Raw genomic sequence first — 25,250 nt, 5'->3', positions numbered from 1 at the left:
ATAATTAAACATTTGTTTGATCCATGTTACACAAATCTTAAAATACGATTGGATTATTTTCTGTAGACCCTTGCGATCGATTCCCGTGCGGTATAAACGCTAAATGTACCCCAAGTGATCCACCAAAATGTATGTGCGTGGCTGGATATGAAGGTGATCCACAGCATGGTTGTATCGACGTGAACGAATGTGCTAATAATCCTTGCGGTCCTGGTGCATATTGTTTCAATACGAAAGGTGGTCATCACTGTGAATGTCCAAAGGGTATGGCAGGTGATCCTTATACCAATGGGTGTAACGGTGTAGCTGTTGCAAGAACTGAATGCACATCGAACGACGATTGTGAAAATTATCTGGCATGCGTTCACGGTAGTTGTATTAATCCTTGTGACAATATACGATGTGGACCAAATGCGTATTGCGAACCTGATAAACATGCTGCATGGTGTCGTTGTGTGATTGGATTTACTGAAGGAAGCAATAACGAATGCGTATCGCGTAAGTAATGCATTTTATTTATAAAAAAGAAAAAGGTTTTTTTTCTTTCGTTGATGCATTAGGGTTCATACCATATACATTGTTTTGTGTCATGCAGAATGCGATGGTTTCGTATGTGGTGCTGGTGCCCAATGTATTGTCAGTTACGACGGACCAACTTGTAAATGTATAGAAGGATTTATGGGTAATCCATTTCCCGGAGGCCAATGTGTGCCGGATGTTTGTTCAGCGGAAATTCCATGCGCTGCACCTAGTATTTGTATAAGTGGTCGATGTAAACATCGATGTGAAGGCATCGTTTGTGGTATAGGTGCAACTTGTGATCCAACAACTAACAAATGCGTCTGTAATCCTTATTTCGTTGGTAATCCTGATCTACTTTGTATGCCACGTAAGTAATTATTGTTTTATAATCTATTTTGATATTAATATCATGAAAAAATCAAATTCATCAAACATTTGTGTATACAAATAGCTATTGCACCGCCAACTTGTAATCCGGACTGTGGTAAAAATGCACACTGTGAATATGGACTTCAAGAATCTAAATGTATTTGTAATCCTGGAACAAGTGGTAATCCTTATCATGGTTGTGAAATTCAATATAAATCCGATTGTTCTACTACCGTTTGTGGCAAAGATGCTCATTGCAGTACAGCAACTAATGCAGTCGAATGTGTTTGTCCCCCAGGATATGCTGGGAATCCATATATTCAATGTTTCGGTTTGTAAAAACATTTGAAATTACAGTTAGATTATATACAAATATTCGTATAATAACAATGTACGGTTTGTATTTTTGTTGTAGATATCAACGAATGTAATGGAAATGCATGTGGTACCAATGCAGTTTGTATTAATACGATAGGAAGCTATGATTGTCGTTGCAAAGAAGACTTTTTTGGAAATCCTTTTGTCGGATGTCAACAAGTACAAACGAGTCCTTGTACCGATCCATCAATTTGCAGTTGTAGCGAAGCATTACCGTGTCCATTCGATTATAGCTGCGTTAATGGCAAATGCATCAATAAATGTAACAATATCAAATGTGGTCCTAAATCAATTTGTCAAGATGGAGCTTGCTTGTGTCCACCAGGATATACAGGAAATCCAAATGATCATATCAAAGGATGTCTTTTACGGGGTCATTGTTCCAACGATTTGGATTGTGAAACTCAACAAATTTGTTTCCAAGTTGGTAAAGGCACTCGAAAGTGTGTCGACGCTTGCAGTAAACTTCAGTGTGGACCTAATGCTTTATGCATTACTCAAAACCACGTGTCATCTTGTTTGTGCATCGATGGATATCAGGGTAATCCTAGTAATCTCGTTAATGGATGTCTACCAGCTAAATCATTGATAACACCAGGCTGCGTTGATGATTCTGATTGCCAGACTGGTTTTTCATGCGTTGTTTTCGACAATGGTGTTAGAGATTGTGTAAATCCATGTAGTAAAGTCGTGTGTGGTGCTCATCAAACCTGTGTGCCTGACATAGTTCCTAATCATGCAACATGTAAATGCCAAGAAGGATATGAATGGAATCCAGTGTTGTCTTCTTGTGAGAAACCATCAGTGCCTAGTTGTATATCGGATGATGATTGCCATATAACAGAAGCTTGCAGACCTGATGTACTTGGTGTTCTTAAATGTGTTCCCGTTTGTTCCGATTTCACATGTGTTTTAAATTCTCATTGCATTGCCGAACATCACCGAGGACGTTGCGAATGTTTGGCAGGATATGTGGGTAATCCAAATGATCGTAGAGGGTGTGTGCATCCACGTACCAATAAATGTTCCAGTGATAGTGAATGTCCAGAAGATCAGGCCTGTAGATCTACCACGGAAGGTAAATTATTATCATTTGATTTTCATATTATATCATTTGATTATAATGTCTTCATTCAATAAGTATTTCCTTTATTTTATTTTCATCAAAGGTACATTGACTTGTCAAGCAGTCTGCAACTTTATTACTTGTGGTCCTAATGCACTTTGCATCGTGAACAATCATGTTGCCAATTGTGAATGTCCACCTGGATTATACGCCGGAGATCCAAATGATCGTAGCAAAGGTTGTCTCGAAGTACCATGCGTATATAACATCGATTGTCCACTTACGCAACTTTGCAATCGTCTCACGCACACATGCTACGACGCATGTGACGAAAATGCATGTGGTATAAATGCTGTTTGCATTGCTGATGACCACAAAGCGATTTGCCAATGTCCTCCTGGCTTAAAACCTAATCCCGTAGCTGATGTTGAATGCGTTGCGATAGAAACTTGTAATCCAAATCCTTGTCACTCATCAGCATTCTGTGTTCCGGGAGCATCTAACAGTCCTACCTGCCAATGTCCTCCTAATTACGTCGGTGATCCTTATAGTACTGGCTGCCAACCAGAAGGCTATTGTAATAGCAATAAGGACTGTCCTACACATTCAACATGTTATAAACATCAATGCATCAACCCTTGTGAGAATGCTTGCGGTGCCAATTCTGTATGCGAAGTGATCAATGGAGAACCAGTTTGTAAATGCATCCATAGATTTATTCCTTCATCTAAGAGTCCAGAAGATGGTTGCATTCGTGCTACAAATTATTGCAGCACCGATACTGATTGTGTAGATAGCGTTTGCCTTGACGGACAATGTACAGGTATTGTTTATACATCTTTTAAAAGTAACAATATTTTAATTTAGTATTAGCTTTTTAATTCTTTATTAACATTCCAATTTTGTGCATTTTAGCTGTGTGTAGATCTATTTCCGATTGCTCCGATGGTGAAAAATGTATAAATAATAGATGTTCAGTGCCTTGTGTTACCCATTCTCAGTGTCAGCCTGATCAAGCTTGTATGAATGGAGTCTGCATTTTGGGTTGTCGAAATAACAAAAATTGCCCGTCTTATGAATCGTGTATAAACAGCAAATGTCAAGGTATGACAATTATCAATCGAAATTTATTATAAATTCAACAAATAAAAGATATGTATTATTAAAAAATATTTATATTTTAGATCCGTGCAAAAAGAAAGATGTTTGCGGATCCAACGCTATTTGCAGTTGCGTCAATCATGCAACAATATGTTCCTGTCCATTAGGATTTCAAGGTAATCCAATCCCAGAACAAGGCTGTGTCAGAGTACCAAATTCGTGCGATGGTCCACAAAATTGTCCAAGTCAGCACGTTTGTGTTTCTGGATTATGTCAGTGCCAATGTAAAGAACAAAATAATTGTGCTAAAGGGGAGCGTTGTAAAAATGGCGTATGCGTAAAAGTATGCTACAGTGATAGTAATTGTTTGCCTGGTGAATTGTGCGTGGATGGAACGTGCGAAGCCGGTTGTTCATCCGATGCCAGTTGTAAGTCGGATGAAGTGTGTATTAATAATAAGTGCAGGTATGTATATATATTTCCACTTGTATTTTAATGTTTAGCATTTTAAGCTTATTATTACTTTATTTATCGTAATATTTTAGGTGTAGTCATGGATTCATCGATGGTCCTGAACATTGTTTAGATATAAATGAATGCGAAGAACATCCATGTCATCCTAGTGCAGAATGCGTTAATCTTCATGGTTCATATCGTTGCGTATGTCCACAAGGTACCGCAGGTGATCCAGTAATATCAGGATGTGTGATACCACATCAATGCACTTTAGATACAAATTGTCCAGAAACACAATCCTGCATTCAGCATAACTGTTCAGACCCATGTTCTTTTGTTGATTGTGGCTTAAATACTATTTGTACTGTTGTCGATCACGCAGCTACTTGTCAGTGTCAACCAGGATATATTGGTGACAGTAGTGGTTGCTTTAAAGTAGAATGTTTAACTAACAATGATTGTCCATCTGATAAATACTGTAATCAGGAAACCAATAAGTGCAGTAGTAAGTATATCATAATGGTATATAAAAAAAAAAGGATTTCAAGATGAACAGTCATTGTATTTGTTCATTTATTTTGCTAGGTCCTTGCAATCAAGTAAATTGTGGCTATGGTAATTGCGTATCAATCGATCACACTGGCATTTGTAAATGTTATCCCGGTTTTGTTCTTGTGGATGATATTTGTGTCGATATCAATGAATGCCTGCAAAATGCATGTCACGCAACAGCAATGTAAATATTAATCGTGTCTCAATTAATATTTGTGTGATAAAAATATATATGCATATATTTTAATTACATTTACAAATTATTATCTTTAGCTGTCAGAACACAGAAGGATCGTACATTTGCGTTTGTCCACATGGATTGGTGGGTGATCCAATTCAATCAGGTTGTAAGCAACCAGGTGATTGTTTCGCGGATTCTGATTGCCCTGCTACAGCTGCTTGCGTTGATAACAGGTGTACGAATCCTTGCGATGCATCAAAGGTCTGTGGGAAAAATGCTAAATGTTTCGCACGAGGACACATACCAATTTGTAAATGTCCCGATCAAACAACCGGGGATCCGTCAGTAAGTTTCGATTAGGGCGATTATATTGAAATTAACATTTAATTATTATTTAACGAATTTTGTTCATGTGTATACATTTTTCTACGTTCCTTAGGTGGAATGTATTTCTTTGGAATGCAACTATCACAGTGATTGTGGTCAATCGGATGCATGCTTCAATCATAAATGCGTAGATCCATGTTCTGTTTCAAACGTTTGTGGACATGGAGCTGATTGTTCTTCACTTAATCATAGTGCAGTTTGTACTTGTCAACCTGGTGGAACAGGTGATCCTAATCTCGGTTGTACACCAGTACAATATTGTAAAACAGATTCACAGTGTGCAACGGGTTCAGCTTGTAATGGTGGTATATGTACAGGTATGAGAAGTATTACGAATTAATTTATAAAATGGCACTAAATCTGCTGATGTTTATAGAATATTTTTGTTGAAACACTCTATACAAATTTTTCAGCACTTTGTAGTAGTACAAGGGATTGCATTGGAGATCAACTTTGCATTAATGGACTTTGTCAACCTACGTGTAAAAGTAATTCTAGTTGTCCAGACTATCAATATTGTCATAATAATATTTGCATTCAAGAATTACGTTGTATATCTGACGATGATTGTTCTTACGATGAAAAATGTATTAAAAATAATATCGGACAAGTACGTAAATATTTTTATATTATGACATCGTAGATTAGAATAATAATATTTCATATTTTTATAATATCACATATTTATTTTTTGTTAGGCCGAATGTCGTAAAGTATGCGATTTAACATTTTGCGGACGTAACGCCGAATGTAAATCTGACAATCATGTTGCTTCGTGTTCTTGTCAATCCGGTTTCTTTGGTAATGCTAAAGACGATAAAATAGGCTGTCAGCCTATAGAATGTGAAACAAATGATGAATGTAGCGATGAAAAGATTTGTGATTTGTACAAATGCAGAATTGCTTGTCTTGCACATAATCCTTGTGGAGTGAATGCTATTTGTACTGCAGAAAAACATACTCAAGTAAGACTTGAACAAATAGATTTTGCTGTTTCTTTGATAGTTTTAATCCAGAATGAAATTCATATTAATTATGTCTTTGTGTAGATTTGTACATGTCATCCCGGATATACTGGAGAACCGACACTAGGTTGCACATTAGTTGATTATTGTGCAAATGCACCATGTGCGCCTGGAGCCTTATGTGAAAATTCTCGAGGATCTTACAAGTGTCACTGTCAACCTGGCACTATTGGTGATCCTTATAACAGTGGTTGTCAACAACCTGTTGAATGTTTACAAGACGAGGATTGTCCATTAACAGCAAAATGTATTAGTGTTAACAATATACCTAAGTGTTTCGGTTAGTACATTATATTTACGTTTATATTATTGCAAACTAAAAATGAACAATTGTGCATTAATGTATTCATAAATTTCAGATGTCTGCGGAAAGATACAGTGCGGACCAAATGCAGATTGCGTTGCAACTAATCATGCAGCTAGTTGTCAGTGTCGAACCGATTACGAAGGAAATCCTAACAGTCTGAGTATTGGATGTCGTCCTAAATCTATTCTCTGTTCGTCAGCTAATGATTGTTTGGCCAACACTTATTGCTACGAGGGTATTTGCCGACGTAAGTTTGATTATCTTTAAAGTTATTGCTAATTTTTATTGTCTTTTTATTTATACAATAAATATAATACAATCGAATATTTATTATTTGTAGCATTGTGCCAATCCGACGAAGAATGTAACTTATCTGACGTATGTTTAAACGGACAATGCTTAGATCCATGCGACATAAGAGCAGCATGTGGCATCAATGCGGAATGCAATGTAAGAAATCATATCAAACAGTGCAGTTGTCCACTTGGATTTACTGGTAATTCTGAAGTGGAATGTGTAAGACGTAAGTTAATGATTTATTTATTTATTGAATAATGTTGAAAGTAAAATTCCCCAAGGATTCATCATATTTGTAATCGCTCGTAATAAATATTTATCTTGCAGTACCGGTTTCTTGCAGTGGTAGCAACGATTGCAATGAAGGTAATACTTGTCGTGATAACGTATGTTTGCCAATATGTTCAACGGACAACGAATGTGCATTTAATGAAAAATGTATTTATGGAAATTGTTTGTTAACCTGTCGACTTGATAACGATTGTTTCCTTGGCCATATTTGTTTGCAAAATATGTGCTCCTTCGGATGTCGCGTGGATGAGGATTGCAATGCAAATCAAGCATGCATTTCAAACAAGTGTGCCAATCCGTGCGAAGTTACACCATGTGGACCAAATGCAAAATGCACTGTTTTTAATCAACGAGCTACTTGTTCTTGTCCTTCTGGATTTATACCAAATCCAACAGCTAAAATTGCTTGCTTAAGATTACCAGGAAGAGTATGTCAAGCGAACAGAGATTGTGATACAGGAACAGCATGTATTTCTGGAATTTGTACACCTGTTTGCTCTACAAATGCAAATTGTTTGAGTAACGAACGGTGCGATAGTTCAGGAATTTGTAAATCACTTTGTAGAAGAGACGAAGATTGCAGGAGTGGTGAAATTTGTGAAGGACTTATTTGTACTATTGGCTGTCGCTCTGATATCGAATGTCAAGATAATTCTGCATGCATAAACAATCAATGTACAGGTCAGTTTTTCATTTAATAATATTATCATTAATGTTTTTTATTTACAAAAACATAGAACCAAGTCATATTAATTATTGGAATGCATTCGTTGTTGTAGATCCTTGCACCTTATCAGATTCATGCGGAGTTAATGCAAAATGTACAGTTATTGACCATCACAAAGTATGCACTTGTCCTCCGCGATTAGTTGGAGATCCATTCGTAGGTTGTAAACAGGCATTCCTTCCTTGTGCAACTGAACAAGATTGTTTATCTGGGCAAACATGCTACGGGAAATCTTGCTACACGAAATGCAGAAGGTAATTAGGTGAATTATATTGCAGAAGAGTGATCAAGATTTTAATCAAATATTTATTTAATACAATTCTAGTGACGTGGATTGTTTGAACGACGAACGTTGCGATAATGGAATTTGTAAAGCAATTTGTAACAACGACGGGCATTGTGCTAATAATCAAATTTGTCAGAATCGTTTGTGTAATATCGGATGTCGCAATGATAACACTTGCGCTAAGGATGAGTCTTGTTTGAATAACCAATGCCGAAGTAAGTTAATAATAAGAAATAATTATGAGAATAATATTTCAATATTTTATTATTATATCTACAAATTAATTGATCGATTAAACAGATCCTTGCGAAGGTGGTAAAGCATGCGGCGAATGTGCTGGTTGCCGTGTAGTTAATCACGTAGCACAATGTAGTTGTCCAGCTAATTATTACGGCAACGCATTGTTAGGTTGCATGAAATCTATGATTCCTTGCGATCATACTTGTGAATGCGACGAGATAGGATTCTGTAGTACAAGTTGCACTAGCCAAAGTCAATGTACTTGTGGAGAAGTTTGTCATACAGGAAAATGCAGAGTAAAATGTGACAGTAATAATCTTTGTCCTAAGGTATCACTTGAAAATATTTCTAGTATATTAATTTTCTAAATGAAATAATTGATTTATGGTTTTTTAATTTTGTGCACAATGTAAATCCTATTTATTTTCATTTTATTTTAATTCATTCAGGGATATATATGCGAGGCAGGATTATGTATGATTGGTTGTCGTACACATTCAGATTGTCCATCTTCTTTATCCTGTACAAGCGGACAGTGTATCGATCCTTGCTCATCAAATGGATCTCCATGTGGAATAAATGCACTTTGTCGTGTTTCTAATCACCGAGCTGTTTGCTTATGTCCTGAAGGATATCAAGGAGAACCAAGCCAAGAATGTTATCAATTAGAATGTCATAGAGATGAAGATTGTGAATCGAATAAGCAATGCAGCGAAAATGGTGTTTGTACGAATCCTTGTTTGCAACATGGCATTTGTGGTTTCAATGCACAATGCCGGGTTGTTAACAGAAAAGCACAATGCTCTTGTCCACCTGGACATTTCGGTAATCCAAAAGTTAATTGCAAAATAGGTATGAATTAATTCTTTCAGCTATGAAAACGAAGGAGTACGTGAAATTCTATGTAAATTTGATTACTGATATTTTCGTCAAAGGTGGAGATAGTTGCTTGCAAAGACATTGCGGTGTTAATGCCAAATGCAGAGAGACAGCTAATGGTTTTGAATGTACATGTGATCCAGGATGTCATGGTAATCCGCATGAGGCGTGTTTGTGCGATGGTGGAGAACTTTGTAAAGATGTTCATTGTGGTGTCAATGCCGCTTGTCGTATTTATAAAAATCAACCGCAGTGTTATTGTCCACCAAACTTCCCATCTGGTGATCCCATGCACGCATGTAAGTTTAATGAAAATTTGTTGTATTATTTATGTTTATGTAATGCTCATAAACAGATATGTTTTATCTACAGGATCCTTCTTTTTTATGAATATATAAATGATATATAATAAAAGACAATTTACTCTGGTATAAACAGGTAGCCCTGATACGAATCTAGGAGATTGCAGAACAATTGGCTGTGGAAAAGGTGCGGAATGCATACGGGATGGTACGATATTTGTTTGCCGATGTCCCCCAGGTACAACTGGTTCACCAGATATTGAATGCACAACAGGTAAGAACTAGCCCACTAACTGTTTAACCAAGCAGTTTGATTAATTTTATGTACAGCATTTGTGACTAGTATGCAATACTGACGATTATAGGAACATGGTCTGTAGAATAACCATGTATCGTCTCGTAGGAATTAAACAATATATAGATATATTAATTCAGTGAGTTGTTAACATTGAGAGACAGATGTGATCGGATTAGTTGCAATGAACAAGCAACAACACTGGATATGTTTTATCTGTTACATTTGTTAGAGTCAGCATACATGTACATATATACAATAGGCATACTGTACATAATTACTTAAGAGAAAACACTTACACATATCTCACACATAACTTTATATGTAGAATGTTTATTTCAGTATCCAATCTGTCTTTTATAGAAAGATCAAAGCTAGCAAAGGAACACTTCAGTACTTTAGAGTACAACTTGAAAGATAAGATAGTAGAAGATTTAAGTGAACACTGTATTTAGTCTAGGATTAATACAGATTGGGAACTGCAAAAGGGACATTCTCATATACCCATGCTTGATATTTGCTGAAATTCACGGGTCGTTATTTTCCTCTCTCTGAATTCTATCAGGGGCTTGTGTTGTAAATATTGCTGCTTGCCGTTTTATTTAATTGTAGCCCACAAAATGTGTCCTTAAAATATTCGATAACGTAAAGTCGTTTTCTATACTTCTGTCACAGAACTACCCTACTTCCATCATAAATACAAAGCATGTGGTTTATGTTATTTGTGAGAAAGTTTCTTTTCACAGTTCTTATAAATGCTTTTTCTTTTTTTTTCCTGCCCCATCCAATGACCCGTCGTTGACACCAACATGATACCAACCATCACTATTACGAAATTAGAACGCGAATGCACCAGTGACTTAGAGTGCCCTAATGAAAAAGCCTGCATAAATCTGCAATGTCTGGACCCGTGCGCGTTGCGCGGTGCCTGTGGAATAAATGCCCTTTGCCGAGTGGTTCTACATAAGCCCCGATGCTCGTGTCCACAGTGTTATATCGGTATGCCTAATACGGCTTGTCATCCAGATCTTAAATGTGATAGACTAAGTCCCAGACCTGCACCGAACATTGATTGTTCCCAAGACAGCGACTGTCCTGAGAGTCTTTCTTGCCACTCCCAGACAGGGGAGTGTCGCGATCCATGTTTAAGTTCTCAATACAGTTGCGAAGTTAACAAGAGATGTCAGGTGCGAAATCATAGGCCCATGTGTGTGTGTAAACACGGCTTCGTCGTCAATGAACTCGGAGAATTAACATGTGCACCCGATACGCTGACTTGCGCGAGAGATTTTGACTGTCCGTCAAATGCCGCATGCGTCAATGGGAAATGTCAGAATCCCTGTAACGTAAGAAAGAAAAAGCCATGCCCAGACGGTAAAACTTGCGATGTTTTGGACCACCGTCCTGTGTGCATTTGCACCCAAAACTGCAATCCTTCCCTCTCCATTTGCCTGCGAGACAGTGGCTGCTCTCCAGACTTGGCGTGCCGCAACTATCGCTGTGTGGATCCATGCAGAAACTCCACCTGTCCGGCTGATGCCCCCTGTTACGTGGAGGAGCACAAGCCTATCTGCAAGTTCTGTCCCCCCGGCTTTGTGCCAGATACTAAATATGGATGCATGAAAGGTAAACACCATTTCTCAGCACCAATCTATCTCAATCTTATTCGTGATTTCGTTATGCATACCAATTTCTACTACCAATGCCTTCGCCTTACACGATACATACGTTTGCTAGTTTTCAGGTGTTTCTTCTTCCTTTTTGTTTTTTTTTTTTTTTTTTTTTAACATTCAGACAGCAACATTTTATTTTATTATTATTTAGTTTTACTGTTACCAATTGGTTTAATAGTTATTTTTCGTTTTTCAATAGAGAATTTTATGATTTATAATTACATTAAACGTAACGTTTACTTTCAAACGATCTGTTAAGAATTTTGTTGTCTGGATGTTACGATTACGGATTCCAAGCCATGGACATATTTCCAATACCTATGAATCCTCTGTTATTATGGTACTCTGTACCATTTTCCTCTTCCTTACAGCTCAAGGATTTTTTTTCCATTACATCTGTCTCTGTAAAAATCTAATAATAATGATATTTCTGATTATTAGCCCATGTCATTTTGTATGTGCATGCTAACTTTGTTAAAAACAACAGTATATAAAAGTAGAAATCTGTTATCTAGTTTAATCCAAATTGCTTTTAATAATTTAACCGATTACCAATTACCCATGTTTCTATAAATTTCATTATATTTGAGATAAAATGATTTACGTTAAAAAATCCAATGGTCGTGTTAATTTTATCGATAAAAAAGGTATATTGGGAACTTTTCTCCCAAAAAAAAAAAGTATCTTCTCTTTCAGGTAAAGGTAAATCTCGATTAATTCTGCGTTATAATTTTATATAAGATTTTAGTTGAAATTTTACTTTCTTGTCTTTAGCCGAATATTACCGTTCAACATTTTCGCAGAGTATGTATTGAAAATATTTCTATGTTAAGGAAAATGAATAAAAAAATAGTCATTTCTTTTTTTTAATTTTCCTTTTTGTTTCTTGGAAGAAAAAATATTCACAATATTTACTATTACACAAAATATAGCACGCCTTACTTACGTAGATCGTATATATTATTATTTTATTTAATAAACTTACTGCATTAATACTATTTTGCATGTTTGCTAATATTTATGCGCATGACTTTGTTGTAAATTGTAAATAGGTAACACCCAAAATTTCAAACAGTTAATTCTTGTTTATTTTTAATGAAATATACAAAAGCTATATTTTTTGTTGGCATAATATAATAATATATATTCAATATAAAAATAAACAAGTAATTAAACCATGGATTCAAAGTTTCATACATTTCGCACAAAAATCATTATATTTCATGCAATAAAAAAAAAGAAAAAATAAGGCACTCTCAAAATTATGAATAATATATAATTGACATTTTAAAATACATTTTTACATCTAAGGAATGTATATGGTTTAAAGGTTTTCATGATAAATATTACGTGATCAGAATTTTGAAGGCTCTTTTCAAACGATTTAACGTAGACTAATGCTAACCAAAATTGTGTACACTATATTATTTCTTTAAAAAAAAATTTTTTAAATATTTTAAAAGGAAAAATAAATTAACATAAATTAATTGCTATATTCGTTGGAGGATATATTTTAATACCAATTTTGGAAAGCATTGGTTTTAATTAAAATATAAAAGACGCGCAGTTTATTATTATTACAAATGTTACTTAACTCGTTGTAATTTCATTAGATCTCAAATGCTCGACACATGGTGATTGTCCTGCCCAGTTGGCTTGTATAGATCGACAGTGTTTAAATCCATGCACACTTGGGAATCCTTGTGATTTTGTTGAAGTTTGTCATGTCCATGAACATAGACCAGTTTGCATTAAAGGTACGTCATTTTATAAATAATAAAAATAATTATTTGTAAATGATACATTTCAATTAATATCGATTTTTATTTTTACAGACGAAGACAAGGTTGAAGGTTGCCCATATTGTCCACCTGGTATGCAATGTGACAAAGTTACAAAAACATGCGTGAGAGGTTTGTATTTTAATAGAACGAATATATTTTGTATATCACACTACAATGCATTTGACTTTACCTTTTACAGCCAATTTGTTAGCTGTAAATATGTACATATTATAAACATTGAGCCAAAAAATGATTAGAAAATATGACGAAGCTTTATACATAGCATAGATCATTTATTTAATAACTTTAATAGAAAGTTAAACAAATGTGATACCAAAAATCTGAATCTTATCAAATAGTTTTTTCTATTTTAATTAATTATAAATATTATTTATACAATTTTTAATATTATTATGTGTGCACATATAAATATACACACATATATATATATATATATATAAATAGTTAACTTACGTCACTAGCTGAATCACTATAAAGACCATTTCACTCTTTACAAGCAAAGCAATAAACAAAGTATCTTTTCATTTTATATCTTTATCTTATGCACATCTTGGGGCTATATGGGCTTTCTCACTCTTTCCATTTAGCGAGTTGCACTAGCAACAAAGATTGCCCCCTGACAGAGGCATGCATTGGAAATATTTGTCAAGAACCCTGTCTAGTTCGGAATCCCTGCGTAGAACACGCAATTTGCATCAACACAAATCATGGAACGGATTGCAGTTGCGAAGAAGATTATCACGGAGACGGATATAAACAATGTGATTTAGGTAACGCGATAAATCATTATTAAGAAAAATGAAATATAAGAATATGTTTGTAAGTTACTTGTATTTTTTAGTGGAGGAGGGTAAAAATATATGCCACTATAATGAAGATTGTCCACCTAACAAATACTGCGACAGATTAAACAGACAATGTATCAATCCATGTTTGGAATTAAGTTGTGGTGAAAATGCTAAATGTTACACTGACAATCACGAAGCACAATGTAAATGTTTATCCGGATACGAGGGAAGACCAGATATTGGATGCAAAGAAACATCAACTAATCCGTGCATTCCTAATCCGTGTGGTTTGGATGCTATGTGTGAAAATGATAATGGAAATCCTATATGTTTCTGTCCAAAGGGTTTAACTGGAAATCCGTTTGAAGAATGCAGTATGTATCTGATTTGATATTAATTTTTCATACGATTATTGGAACACCTTATGGATGGAGACAAATTTTTGTAATAATTTCATTTGAAATATTTTAGTTCCGGAAGGAGACAAATGTCAGAAAAATTCGTGCGGTGCAAATTCAGGTTGCCGAGTTGTAAACGGTCAAATGAAATGTTTCTGCTTACCAGGATACGAGGGAGATCCACCACATTTGCCTTGCGCACTTTCGAAAAATCCTTGCGAATCATCTCCGTGCGGTCCTAACACTCAATGTACTGTTTTAAGTAACGGATTTGCCAAATGTACTTGTTTGTCCGGTTATATTGAAAGTCCTAACACAATCAGAGGATGCATACCAAAATCAAGCGTATGCGAACTTAATCCATGTGGTTTTGGAGCAATGTGCAATGCAACTAAAACGCCACCCTGTTATTGTCCTAATTTAACTGTAGGAAATCCTTACAAAAATTGTTCAGGTATTCAATTAAATATTAATTTATTTATTACAATAATCTTAACAAACGAAATATATATATACATATAATATATAAACATTTCTTAAAAATATGACGTGAATTATTTTAATTATTATTTTTCAGTTCAATCTATGGATCAATATGATCCTTGTTTAGATTCACCGTGCGGTAAAAATGCTATTTGTACGAATAACAATGGCGTAGCAAAATGTATTTGTATACCACCATATATTGGAAATCCTTATGTGGAGGATTGCAGAGCCGAATGTATATCCAATCAAGACTGTTCCAATAATCTGGCTTGTTTCAATCAACATTGTAGAGATCCTTGTCCTGGGGTTTGTGGTTCCAATGCACATTGTGAAGTATCTGATCACATTCCAGTATGTTCTTGTTTACCAGGATACAGTGGAGATCCTTTCCGTTCTTGTAAAATAGAAAAACCTCGTAAGTATATTAAAATTTATTATTTTATTTCTCAACTATCTTGGGAATTAGAAATATTTTATTATCTATATATATATATTTATATTTGTTTATAGCTCTTCCAGCTCAAAATCCATGTTTGCCATCACCATGTGGACCGCACAGTATTTGTCGTATAATGAACGATCGAGCTGTTTGTTCTTGCAGTCCAGGTTATCAAGGTGTCCCACCTTCTTGTCGACCTGAATGTCTCGTTAGTTCCGAATGTCCAGAACATCTTTCTTGCATCAACAAAAAATGTAGCGATCCGTGTCCAGGTTTATGTGGATTAAATGCTCTTTGCCAAGTTATCAAGCACAATCCATTGTGTACTTGTCCTCCCGATTATAACGGGGATCCATTCATACAGTGCAATAGAGAAGGTATAATATTTCTCATTGAATAAAATTCGATTTGTGTGTGTGTGAATTATCTAACAGAGTTTGCTAATATAGTTCCAGGTTTAAAGAATCCTTGCTTACCATCTCCTTGTGGACCAAATGCCGAATGTCGTGTACAGGGTGATCATCCAGTATGCACTTGCATGAGTGGAATGTTTGGCGCACCACCAAATTGCAGGCCCGAATGTTTAATTCATCAAGATTGTCCTAACTCTTTGGCTTGCATTCAAAAGAAATGTTTGGATCCGTGTGCTGGTTCTTGTGGATTAAATACAAATTGTACAGTGCAAAATCATCGTCCGATGTGTCTATGTTACGAGGGTTACGAAGGAGATCCTTTCTCAGGTTGCAGTAAAGGTAAATCATTCAAATAACATTTCATTGTGTTTGTGTGTTAAGTGTTTTATATTTTAATGAAATTTAAAATTTTAGTTATCTTACCAATACCGTTGCCGTGTGATCCTTCACCATGCGGTATAAATGCTATTTGCAAAGAAAGAAATGGAGTAGGTTCGTGCTCATGTTTACCTGATTATACTGGAGATCCATACGAAGGATGTAGACCAGAATGTGTTCAAAATTCTGATTGTATACCTACGAAAGCTTGCATTAATAATAAGTGCAAAGATCCCTGCTTAGGTGCATGTGGTTTAAATGCACAGTGCCATGTTTATAATCATCAACCATCTTGTAGCTGTTTGTCTGGGTACACTGGAGATCCATTGAAATCATGCCACGAATTTATTGGTAAGTAGTCACGTTCACACAAATAATATATATAAATATTTAGAATATATTATATCATTTCAGTTAAATATGTTATTATTTTTGTATAGATGTTCCAAATCCAGAAGAACCATGCAATCCATCTCCGTGCGGTCCTTATAGTAATTGCCGTGTGATAGATAATCATGCCGTATGTTCTTGCCAACCAGATTATGTTGGAAGTCCACCTTCGTGCAGACCAGAATGTGTGGTTAGTGCAGATTGTACTCAAAATACAGCCTGCATCGAACATAGGTGTAAAGATTCATGCGTGGGTACATGTGGATTGAATGCTAATTGTCAAGTAGTCAATCATAATCCAATATGCAGCTGTACATCTGGTTATACAGGAGATCCATTTTTCGAATGCGTCAAAGAAGGTAATTTTGTCAACTTTTGTGTACACCTGCGTGCACGTATTATTCGAAATATAATAATCATATGATTTTCATCAATAGCTAAATCACCAGAACAAAAGCCGGGCGATAATCCATGTATTCCTTCGCCATGTGGACCTAATTCTCAATGTCGTGTAATTGATGGATTCCCAGCATGTTCTTGTCTACCAAACTTTGTTGGTAGAGCACCAAATTGTCGTCCAGAATGTGTAATAAATGAGGGATGCCCTGGTAATTTGGCATGTCAAAATGAACAATGTGTTGATCCTTGTCCTGGATCTTGCGGAGTAAACACGTATTGTAACGTTATTAAACATAATCCTATTTGTATTTGCAACGCTGGATACACAGGAGATCCATTCACAGAATGTACTCCTATTATTGAAAGTAATTATTCATTATTTTCGATATTTAAGAAATTATAGGAATCAGATATTCCTATGAAACTTTATTTTTATAATTTCAGAACCAATTACTACCGAACAACCTCGTACACCTTGTAATCCATCACCTTGCGGTGCAAATGCAATATGCAATGAAAGAAATGGAGCAGGATCGTGTACATGTCTATCTGAATATATTGGCGATCCATATATTGGTTGCAGACCAGAATGTGTAACAAACAATGACTGCGATCGTAGCAAGGCTTGTCTAAATAATAAATGCGTGAATCCATGTTTGAATACTTGTGGCGTAGAAGCTACTTGTAGAGTGGTCAATCATGCTCCAGCATGTTCTTGTATATCTGGATTTACTGGAGATCCATTCAGTCATTGTATTCCAATAGAAACAACATCTCCATTGGTACCAACAAATCCTTGCGAACCATCACCTTGTGGTCCGAACAGTAATTGTAGAATTCACAATGGCCACGCAGTATGTTTATGCCAACCAGGATTTATTGGAATACCTCCTTCGTGTCGTCCGGAATGCAGCGTTAGTTCTGAATGTTCGCAAAACAAAGCATGCATCGATAATAAATGTACGGATCCTTGTCCAGGAACGTGTGGACAAAATACCAAATGTTTCACAGTAAATCATAATCCTATTTGTACCTGTGCAACTGGATATACGGGTGATCCATTCTCTGGCTGTTTACTCATAGACGTAAAATCACCACCGACTGTAGAAAATCCATGCGATCCGAATCCTTGTGGTCCAAATTCTCAATGCAGAGTTATAGGATCACAACCGGCATGTTCATGTTTGTTGAACTATATCGGACGTCCACCAAACTGTAGAGCAGAATGTACAGATAATTCTGAATGTTATAATACTGCAGCTTGCATAAATCAGAGATGTAGTAATCCGTGCCCTGGAGCATGCAGTGAACAAGCAATATGTAATGTTCAAAATCACGTTCCAATTTGCACTTGTCCTGACGGTTACGAAGGTGATCCAACCTTAGGTTGCATACTGTCTTCTTCTCCAAGTAAGTATTATAATTAGTAAATAAAAAAATTATTATATAGCATTTGGGGAAGATATTTTTTAATGTGATGAATTATTTATATAGCAACTGGAAAAACTATAATAAATCCTTGTATGCCAAATCCTTGTGGACCAAATGCACAATGTCGAGAAAGAAATGGTGCGGGAGCATGCATTTGTCCATCTGATCTAATTGGCGATCCATACGACAACGTGAAAGGATGTCATAAGGAATGTGAATCAAATACTGATTGTGCACCTCACCTGGCATGCATTGGATTTAAATGTTCTGATCCATGTCCCAATACGTGTGGTGTTTTGTCTGTATGCAATGTCCAAGCACATGTTCCAGTTTGTACTTGTCCACCTGGATATACAGGAGATCCATATTCAGCTTGTGAAATAGAACAAATACGTAAGTATGCATGTAACTATATTTTTAAGATTCATTAATCGAATTTTTCAGATATGTAATAATTTAAAAAAATTTTGTTCAGGTGCTCCACCGATAGATCCATGCTCGCCATCACCGTGCGGACCCAATAGTAAATGTCGGGAAATCAATGGTCAAGCTGTTTGCACGTGTCTACCAGATTACAAGGGTATACCACCATCATGCAGACCAGAATGTGTAGTTAATGCAGAATGTCCAGAACATCTTGCATGTATAAACAATAAGTGTGCGGATCCTTGCCCTAATAGTTGTGGATTGAAAGCACAATGTACCACGAAAAATCATAATCCAATATGTATTTGTCCTGTTGGTTTCACCGGTGATCCGTTTACCTTGTGCTCTTTTGGTAAATAATAAAATTTACATTTTATATTTTAAGATGATCATTATTTAGTATATTTAATATATTTGTTTGTTTCAGATGAAACCACTAAACAAGTTACAGAACGTCCACCATCTTGTAATCCATCTCCATGCGGTCCAAATTCACTTTGTCAAATAATATCTGGAAGTCCAGCATGTTCCTGTCTTCCAAATTACATTGGCGTACCTCCGGAATGTCGTCCAGAATGTATTCTAAGTTCCGAATGTAAGAGTAATCTTGCATGTCTCAATCAAAAATGTCAAGACCCGTGTCCAGGATCGTGCGGTGTCAATGCACAGTGTCATATACTCAATCATATACCAGTTTGCACATGCATTGAAGGTTTTACTGGTGATCCTTTCACGCAATGCACTACTATACCGCCAAGTATGCATTTTATCAGTTTAATAAATCTCTCATGTATTTTATATCATTATTATTTATACCTAAAAATAATATTTTTGTTATATTTTTAGCAACAGAGAAACCACAGTCAGGATTCCTTTGTAACAATTTACCATGTGGATTAAATGCCATTTGCAGAGATGGTGAATGCGAATGTTTACCGGGATACGGTGGTAATCCTTACGAAGCTTGTAGACCAGAATGTATTCTTAATTCAGAATGTCCACGCGATAAGACCTGCATCAGAAATAAATGCATTGATCCTTGTCCTGGAACATGTGGCCAAAACGCTGAATGCGATGTTGTAAATCATATACCTGTTTGTTCTTGCATTACCAGTTACATTGGCGATCCATTTGTGAACTGTCGCTTGCAGCCACAAAGTATGTTAAAAATATTAACAATTAGTTATCTAATTTATTTATTTTATGAACGATTGGTATAAAATATGACTTATAAATTCCAGTGCCGGAATCTAAAACGAATCCATGCAATCCATCACCTTGTGGACCAAATAGTCAGTGTCGAAATATCGAAGATCACGCTGTGTGTTCGTGTTTAGAAGGCTATCTAGGTTCCCCACCATCATGTAGACCAGAATGTTTAATAAGTTCAGAATGTCCACCGACTCGTGCTTGTGTAAATAAAAAATGTACAGATCCATGCTTAGGATCCTGCGGTTTGAACGCAAGATGTGAAGTTATCAATCACTCACCGATTTGTAGTTGTCTACCTGGACAAACGGGAGATCCATTTAAGAGCTGTTTTGTTCAATGTAAGTATACTAATTGAAACTAACGTGTTACTCTAACAAATTGTCTTACCTAATTACATTTTATTGTTGTTTTATAGACTTAGAACCTAAGGGTACTGGAAATCCTTGTAATCCTTCACCATGTGGTCCAAACGCACAATGTCAAATTGTTAATGAAAATCCATCATGTTCGTGTTTACCATCGTACATAGGCACGCCGCCGTCGTGTCGTCCAGAATGTTTAATTAATCCAGATTGTCCAACAAATAAAGCATGCGTAAATGCTAAATGCAAAGATCCATGTCCAGGATCGTGCGGTGAGAATGCAGAGTGTATTGTAATAAATCATGCAGTTACATGCTCGTGTACAACTGGTTATACAGGCAATCCATTTGTACAGTGCGTCCTTCGTAAAGGTAAAAATCAATATGTATATATTTTATCTTTATTGAAATAATATTTTACAGTTAAATGATATCACGATTAATATTACAGAGGAAGAAATAAATCCATGTGTACCATCACCATGCGGATCTAATGCAATTTGTCAACAACGTGAAAACACCGGTGCATGTATTTGCATAGAAGATTATCATGGTAATCCATATGAGGGTTGTCAACCAGAATGTATTCTCAGTTCAGATTGTCCAACAAATAAAGCATGCATACGTAATAAATGCAAAGATCCTTGTCCTGGTATATGTGGAATTCAAGCGCAATGTTCGGTCATCAATCACATTCCAACATGTACATGCGTACCTGGATACGTCGGAGACCCATTTGCAACTTGCATACTTCAATCCGAAACAGTGCCAACAATTACCGATCCATGTTCTCCTTCTCCATGTGGACCTAATAGTTTATGTCGTGTAATTAACGAACAAGCAGTATGTTCGTGTCAGACTTCTTTTATTGGAACACCTCCAAATTGCAAACCAGAATGTGTTGTTAATTCTGAATGCCCGTTAAATCGTGCATGTTACAAGTATAAGTGTTCCGATCCATGTCCAGGAACATGTGGGGTAGATGCCAATTGCAGAGTTATCAATCATAATCCTTTGTGTAGTTGTCCACATGGAATGACTGGAGATCCATTTTCAAGATGTTATACTATTGCAAGTAAGCGAAAAAGTTTCATAACGATAATTTCACTATTTAATCAATACTACGCGATTAATAATATTAATTATTATATTATTTAACAGTAAATTTACCGGCACCCATGGATGGCAATCCATGTATACCAAATCCATGTGGCTTGTATTCCGAATGTAAGATAGTTGATGGTCGAGCAGCTTGTTCTTGTCAAAATAATTATATTGGACAGCCACCTAACTGCCGTCCAGAATGTGTTGTGAATACTGATTGTCCATCGAACCAAGCATGTATCTCTGAGAAATGTAGAGATCCATGCGTTGGATCTTGCGGGCAAAATGCGGATTGTCGGGTTCAGACTCATATTCCTACTTGTCTATGTCAATCAGGTTATACCGGAGATCCTTTCACATTATGCTCACCGATTACAGGTATAATATCAATAATATTGAATTTATAACAATACTTTTTCACAATGTAATTGTAATTCTGTTAATTATAATTATAATTATTTCAGTACAACCAAACATACCTGCTGATTTATGCAATCCATCACCTTGCGGACCTAACGCTGAATGTGACGCAGGCGAGTGTACCTGTTTTGCCAATCACTTTGGAGATCCATACGTTTATTGCCGACCGGAATGCACTATGAATTCCGATTGTCCTCGTGTTAAAACTTGTATAAATCAACGTTGCGTCGATCCATGTCCAGGAACATGCGGTACAAATGCTCAATGTAACGTTGTCAATCATATTCCAATGTGTAGCTGTTCAGCTGGAAATACTGGGGATCCGTTTAGTTTCTGTCGACCATATTTGCCAGATGGTATGCATCAGAAAGATTATAGTAAAATATGGAATAAAGATAAAGTATAATATCGTTAATTAATGTTCAATATTTTATCTTTTTACAGAAATGGGAAAACAAACTTGTTCACCATCACCCTGTGGACCTAACAGCATCTGTAAAATCGTCAACGATCATGCAGTTTGTTCTTGTCAGCCAAGTTTTATCGGTAGTCCACCTTCTTGTCGGCCCGAATGTGTCGTTAGCGCGGAATGTCCACTAACCCAAGCGTGTCTTAATGGAAAGTGTAAAGATCCATGTCCAGGAACATGCGGGCAAAATACAAAATGTCAAGTTGTCAATCATAATCCTATATGCAGTTGCTCGGAAGGAAATACTGGTGATCCATTTAGCAGATGTTATCCTCTCCCAAGTAAGTGTTCTATTCATTCGATACTTTTCTTTATTTGTTTTAATCCATTATAAACAGATAATTAATTAATTAATTTGTTTACTTTTTACAGGCGTACCACCACCCCCTACAAATCCTTGCATGCCATCACCTTGCGGACCGAATGCTGAATGCCATGTACGAGGTGAAAGTCCAGCGTGTTCCTGCATGCAGAATTACATCGGCATACCACCAAATTGTAGACCAGAGTGTACCATCAATCCAGAGTGTCCAGCTCATCTAGCGTGTATACAACAAAAGTGTCGTGATCCGTGTGTTGGTTTGTGTGGTGTAAATGCTCAGTGTTCTGTGGTTAATCATCACGCGGTTTGTACGTGTCTAGCTGGTTTCTCTGGAAATGCATTCAGCGTTTGTGAACCTGTTCTCAAGGGTGAGTACATATGTTATATTTTTATAACGCTTGCATTATTGTTTAACGAAGAAGTAGATTGGGTAAAATATTATCTTCACTAATGAAACGTGATGAGAAAAATATTAGAAAATTGAAGATTTATACACATTGTACAATTATTGAAATATTTTTCATTTGAACAGTATTAGAAAATCTTTTATATATTTCTATATAGTTATATATTGTTTCATTTTAATATTTTACCAATCTCTACTTTTCAACACAGGTAAGTGCTTTGCTTGTGTGCGTAAAAAATATTTGCAATGAATAATTGTGATGAAAAACAATTTTTCGAAAATCTTCAAAAAGGGAAGATGAATTCTTTTACAATTGCCATATTAATAATAATAGCGATGACAAATTAATATAACCATGGCATTTATTTAAGTTAAGCTTTTAACGCACAAATCTGAAAATCGAAAAGATTGTGCGGATCCCATAGTCCTTGCGATTAATCAACCAATATATAATATTTCGCACGTTTTATTTATTCAATTGCAATTTACGCAATATTTCTTTTCAATACGAACAAATGCGAAATATGATATGACAAAAAATGGTGGCGGGGCCTAGAAACATTAGGCTCTAAGATGCACTCATCCCTAATGAACCCCCATAACAATGAATGACATGCCCATAAGCGTATTCTCCATAACCATAAGATCAACACCACCCTCATTGACAACCTCTGATAGAGCGTACTGATAAAAAACCACGTATAGTTTTAAGATACTTCTCGAATGCACTTTCCCCTTAACATAACAACGTAACCCCGAAATAACTATGCAGGCACCAAATAGAAATCGACCAAGAAAAATGATTAAACAAGTATGGATGTTTCTAGAATTGAAATTAATCTTTACCCACGCTTGATGTATTAACCACAAGCGATAAGATTAAAAAGCTTACTAAAAAAAATTCAACACCAAATAATCGATCACACTGACCCTACCACATGAAGCTACCGAACGAAATATTTATAATTAGATTTTATGTTTTGCTTCTTCAACATTTGCCAATAGCTAAGAAAACTGCACAGCTGAATAAAATATTTAAAACAAAAAAAGAAACAACCAACACGTTACAACCACCAACGCCTTCTCCGTTCAACGCCATTTTGCACAAGCTTCAAACACGTTCACGTTGCATATTTTATTTAAATTTACTTAAAGTTTCTCTTTCCCATAGACACCCCGTTAGATATCAGGAAACCATGTGAGCCTTCCCCATGTGGCGCTAATGCGATCTGTCGTGAAAACAACGGCGCCGGCTCATGTTCCTGTATACCGGACTACTTAGGTGACCCTTACCAAGGATGTAGACCCGAATGTACTCAAAATTCCGATTGTCCCTCTACAATGGCCTGTATGACCCTGAAATGCAGAGACCCGTGCCCAGGAACTTGTGGATCAAATGCCAAATGCTACCCCATTAATCATCTGCCCACTTGTACCTGTAATCCAGGATATACCGGAGACCCATTCAGGCACTGTACCTTAGATATCACCGCCCGTAAGCAATATTTCCTTTGTAGTTCTATAAGAAGACAATTTACAACCTTACAAATTATTTTGCTTCAATTTAATTTACTTCACATTAGAAGTAAAAAAAGGAAGCACTTTGTTATCGCAGTATTTATGCTTCTTACACTCTTTGTAGTTTGAATTAATGAATTTTTCTGTTATATCATATTATTTCAATCCACTTATTATTAAAAAAAAGTGTAAGAAGCATTGTCAAGAGAATAAGTCACATTTCGATTAAGTGATTCCATTTATAATTGATGATTTACTGTGTTTTCCATACAGCCAGCCTATCAGATTCAAATCCATGCAGTCCATCACCTTGCGGATCAAACAGCAAATGCAGAAATATAAATGATCATGCTGTATGTACTTGTCTCCCAAATTATATTGGCACCCCACCCAACTGCCGCCCAGAATGTATCGTGAACAGTGAATGTTCGAAGGAATTAGCATGCATTAATCAAAAATGTGCATCACCTTGCACAGATACTTGTGGAATCAATACTCAATGCAGAGTTATCAATCATAGTCCCATTTGTAGTTGCAATTCTGGTTATACTGGAGATCCATTCACCAAATGTTTCCCCGCTCCATGTAAGAGAAACAATGTCGGACGACATGAGAATTTTTATATTAATTAGTTACATTTATAAAAGAAATCAATTTAATATCGATATTGTCGCTAAAATTTCAGTCGAAATTCCACGAGATGAAATAATACCAAAAGAGCCTTGCATACCTTCCCCTTGTGGAATGTATG

General features: G+C 36.0%; 1 protein-coding gene across 1 annotated transcript in view; it reads left to right on the top strand.

The window, feature by feature from the left end:
* Window positions 1-25,250, top strand: part of LOC106786167 — a 76,098-nt gene that overhangs the window by 5,629 nt on the left and 45,219 nt on the right. The window contains 49 exon segments of the mRNA XM_014747277.1: window positions 67-498; window positions 596-889; window positions 974-1,222; window positions 1,307-2,347; window positions 2,439-3,158; window positions 3,251-3,439; window positions 3,520-3,901; window positions 3,982-4,397; window positions 4,478-4,628; window positions 4,718-4,970; window positions 5,065-5,329; window positions 5,426-5,622; window positions 5,711-5,977; window positions 6,062-6,317; window positions 6,397-6,591; window positions 6,685-6,867; window positions 6,969-7,613; window positions 7,712-7,913; window positions 7,985-8,160; window positions 8,246-8,514; window positions 8,635-9,037; window positions 9,121-9,363; window positions 9,503-9,640; window positions 10,502-11,287; window positions 12,948-13,091; window positions 13,170-13,247; window positions 13,727-13,909; window positions 13,981-14,301; window positions 14,399-14,779; window positions 14,903-15,226; window positions 15,331-15,627; window positions 15,700-16,002; window positions 16,078-16,392; window positions 16,482-16,790; window positions 16,869-17,195; window positions 17,275-18,240; window positions 18,325-18,654; window positions 18,737-19,039; window positions 19,115-19,444; window positions 19,534-19,845; window positions 19,929-20,237; window positions 20,315-20,632; window positions 20,712-21,335; window positions 21,422-21,742; window positions 21,829-22,161; window positions 22,229-22,534; window positions 22,626-22,943; window positions 24,153-24,476; window positions 24,785-25,098. Coding sequence (XP_014602763.1) covers window positions 67-498; window positions 596-889; window positions 974-1,222; window positions 1,307-2,347; window positions 2,439-3,158; window positions 3,251-3,439; window positions 3,520-3,901; window positions 3,982-4,397; window positions 4,478-4,628; window positions 4,718-4,970; window positions 5,065-5,329; window positions 5,426-5,622; window positions 5,711-5,977; window positions 6,062-6,317; window positions 6,397-6,591; window positions 6,685-6,867; window positions 6,969-7,613; window positions 7,712-7,913; window positions 7,985-8,160; window positions 8,246-8,514; window positions 8,635-9,037; window positions 9,121-9,363; window positions 9,503-9,640; window positions 10,502-11,287; window positions 12,948-13,091; window positions 13,170-13,247; window positions 13,727-13,909; window positions 13,981-14,301; window positions 14,399-14,779; window positions 14,903-15,226; window positions 15,331-15,627; window positions 15,700-16,002; window positions 16,078-16,392; window positions 16,482-16,790; window positions 16,869-17,195; window positions 17,275-18,240; window positions 18,325-18,654; window positions 18,737-19,039; window positions 19,115-19,444; window positions 19,534-19,845; window positions 19,929-20,237; window positions 20,315-20,632; window positions 20,712-21,335; window positions 21,422-21,742; window positions 21,829-22,161; window positions 22,229-22,534; window positions 22,626-22,943; window positions 24,153-24,476; window positions 24,785-25,098 — 16,742 coding nt within the window.

This window comes from Polistes canadensis, unplaced genomic scaffold, assembly GCF_001313835.1.
Source record: "Polistes canadensis isolate GaletaPanama2010 unplaced genomic scaffold, ASM131383v1 scaffold_67, whole genome shotgun sequence".
NCBI classification, from domain to species: domain Eukaryota; kingdom Metazoa; phylum Arthropoda; class Insecta; order Hymenoptera; family Vespidae; genus Polistes; species Polistes canadensis.
This window is presented reverse-complemented; position numbering and strand designations above follow the sequence as displayed.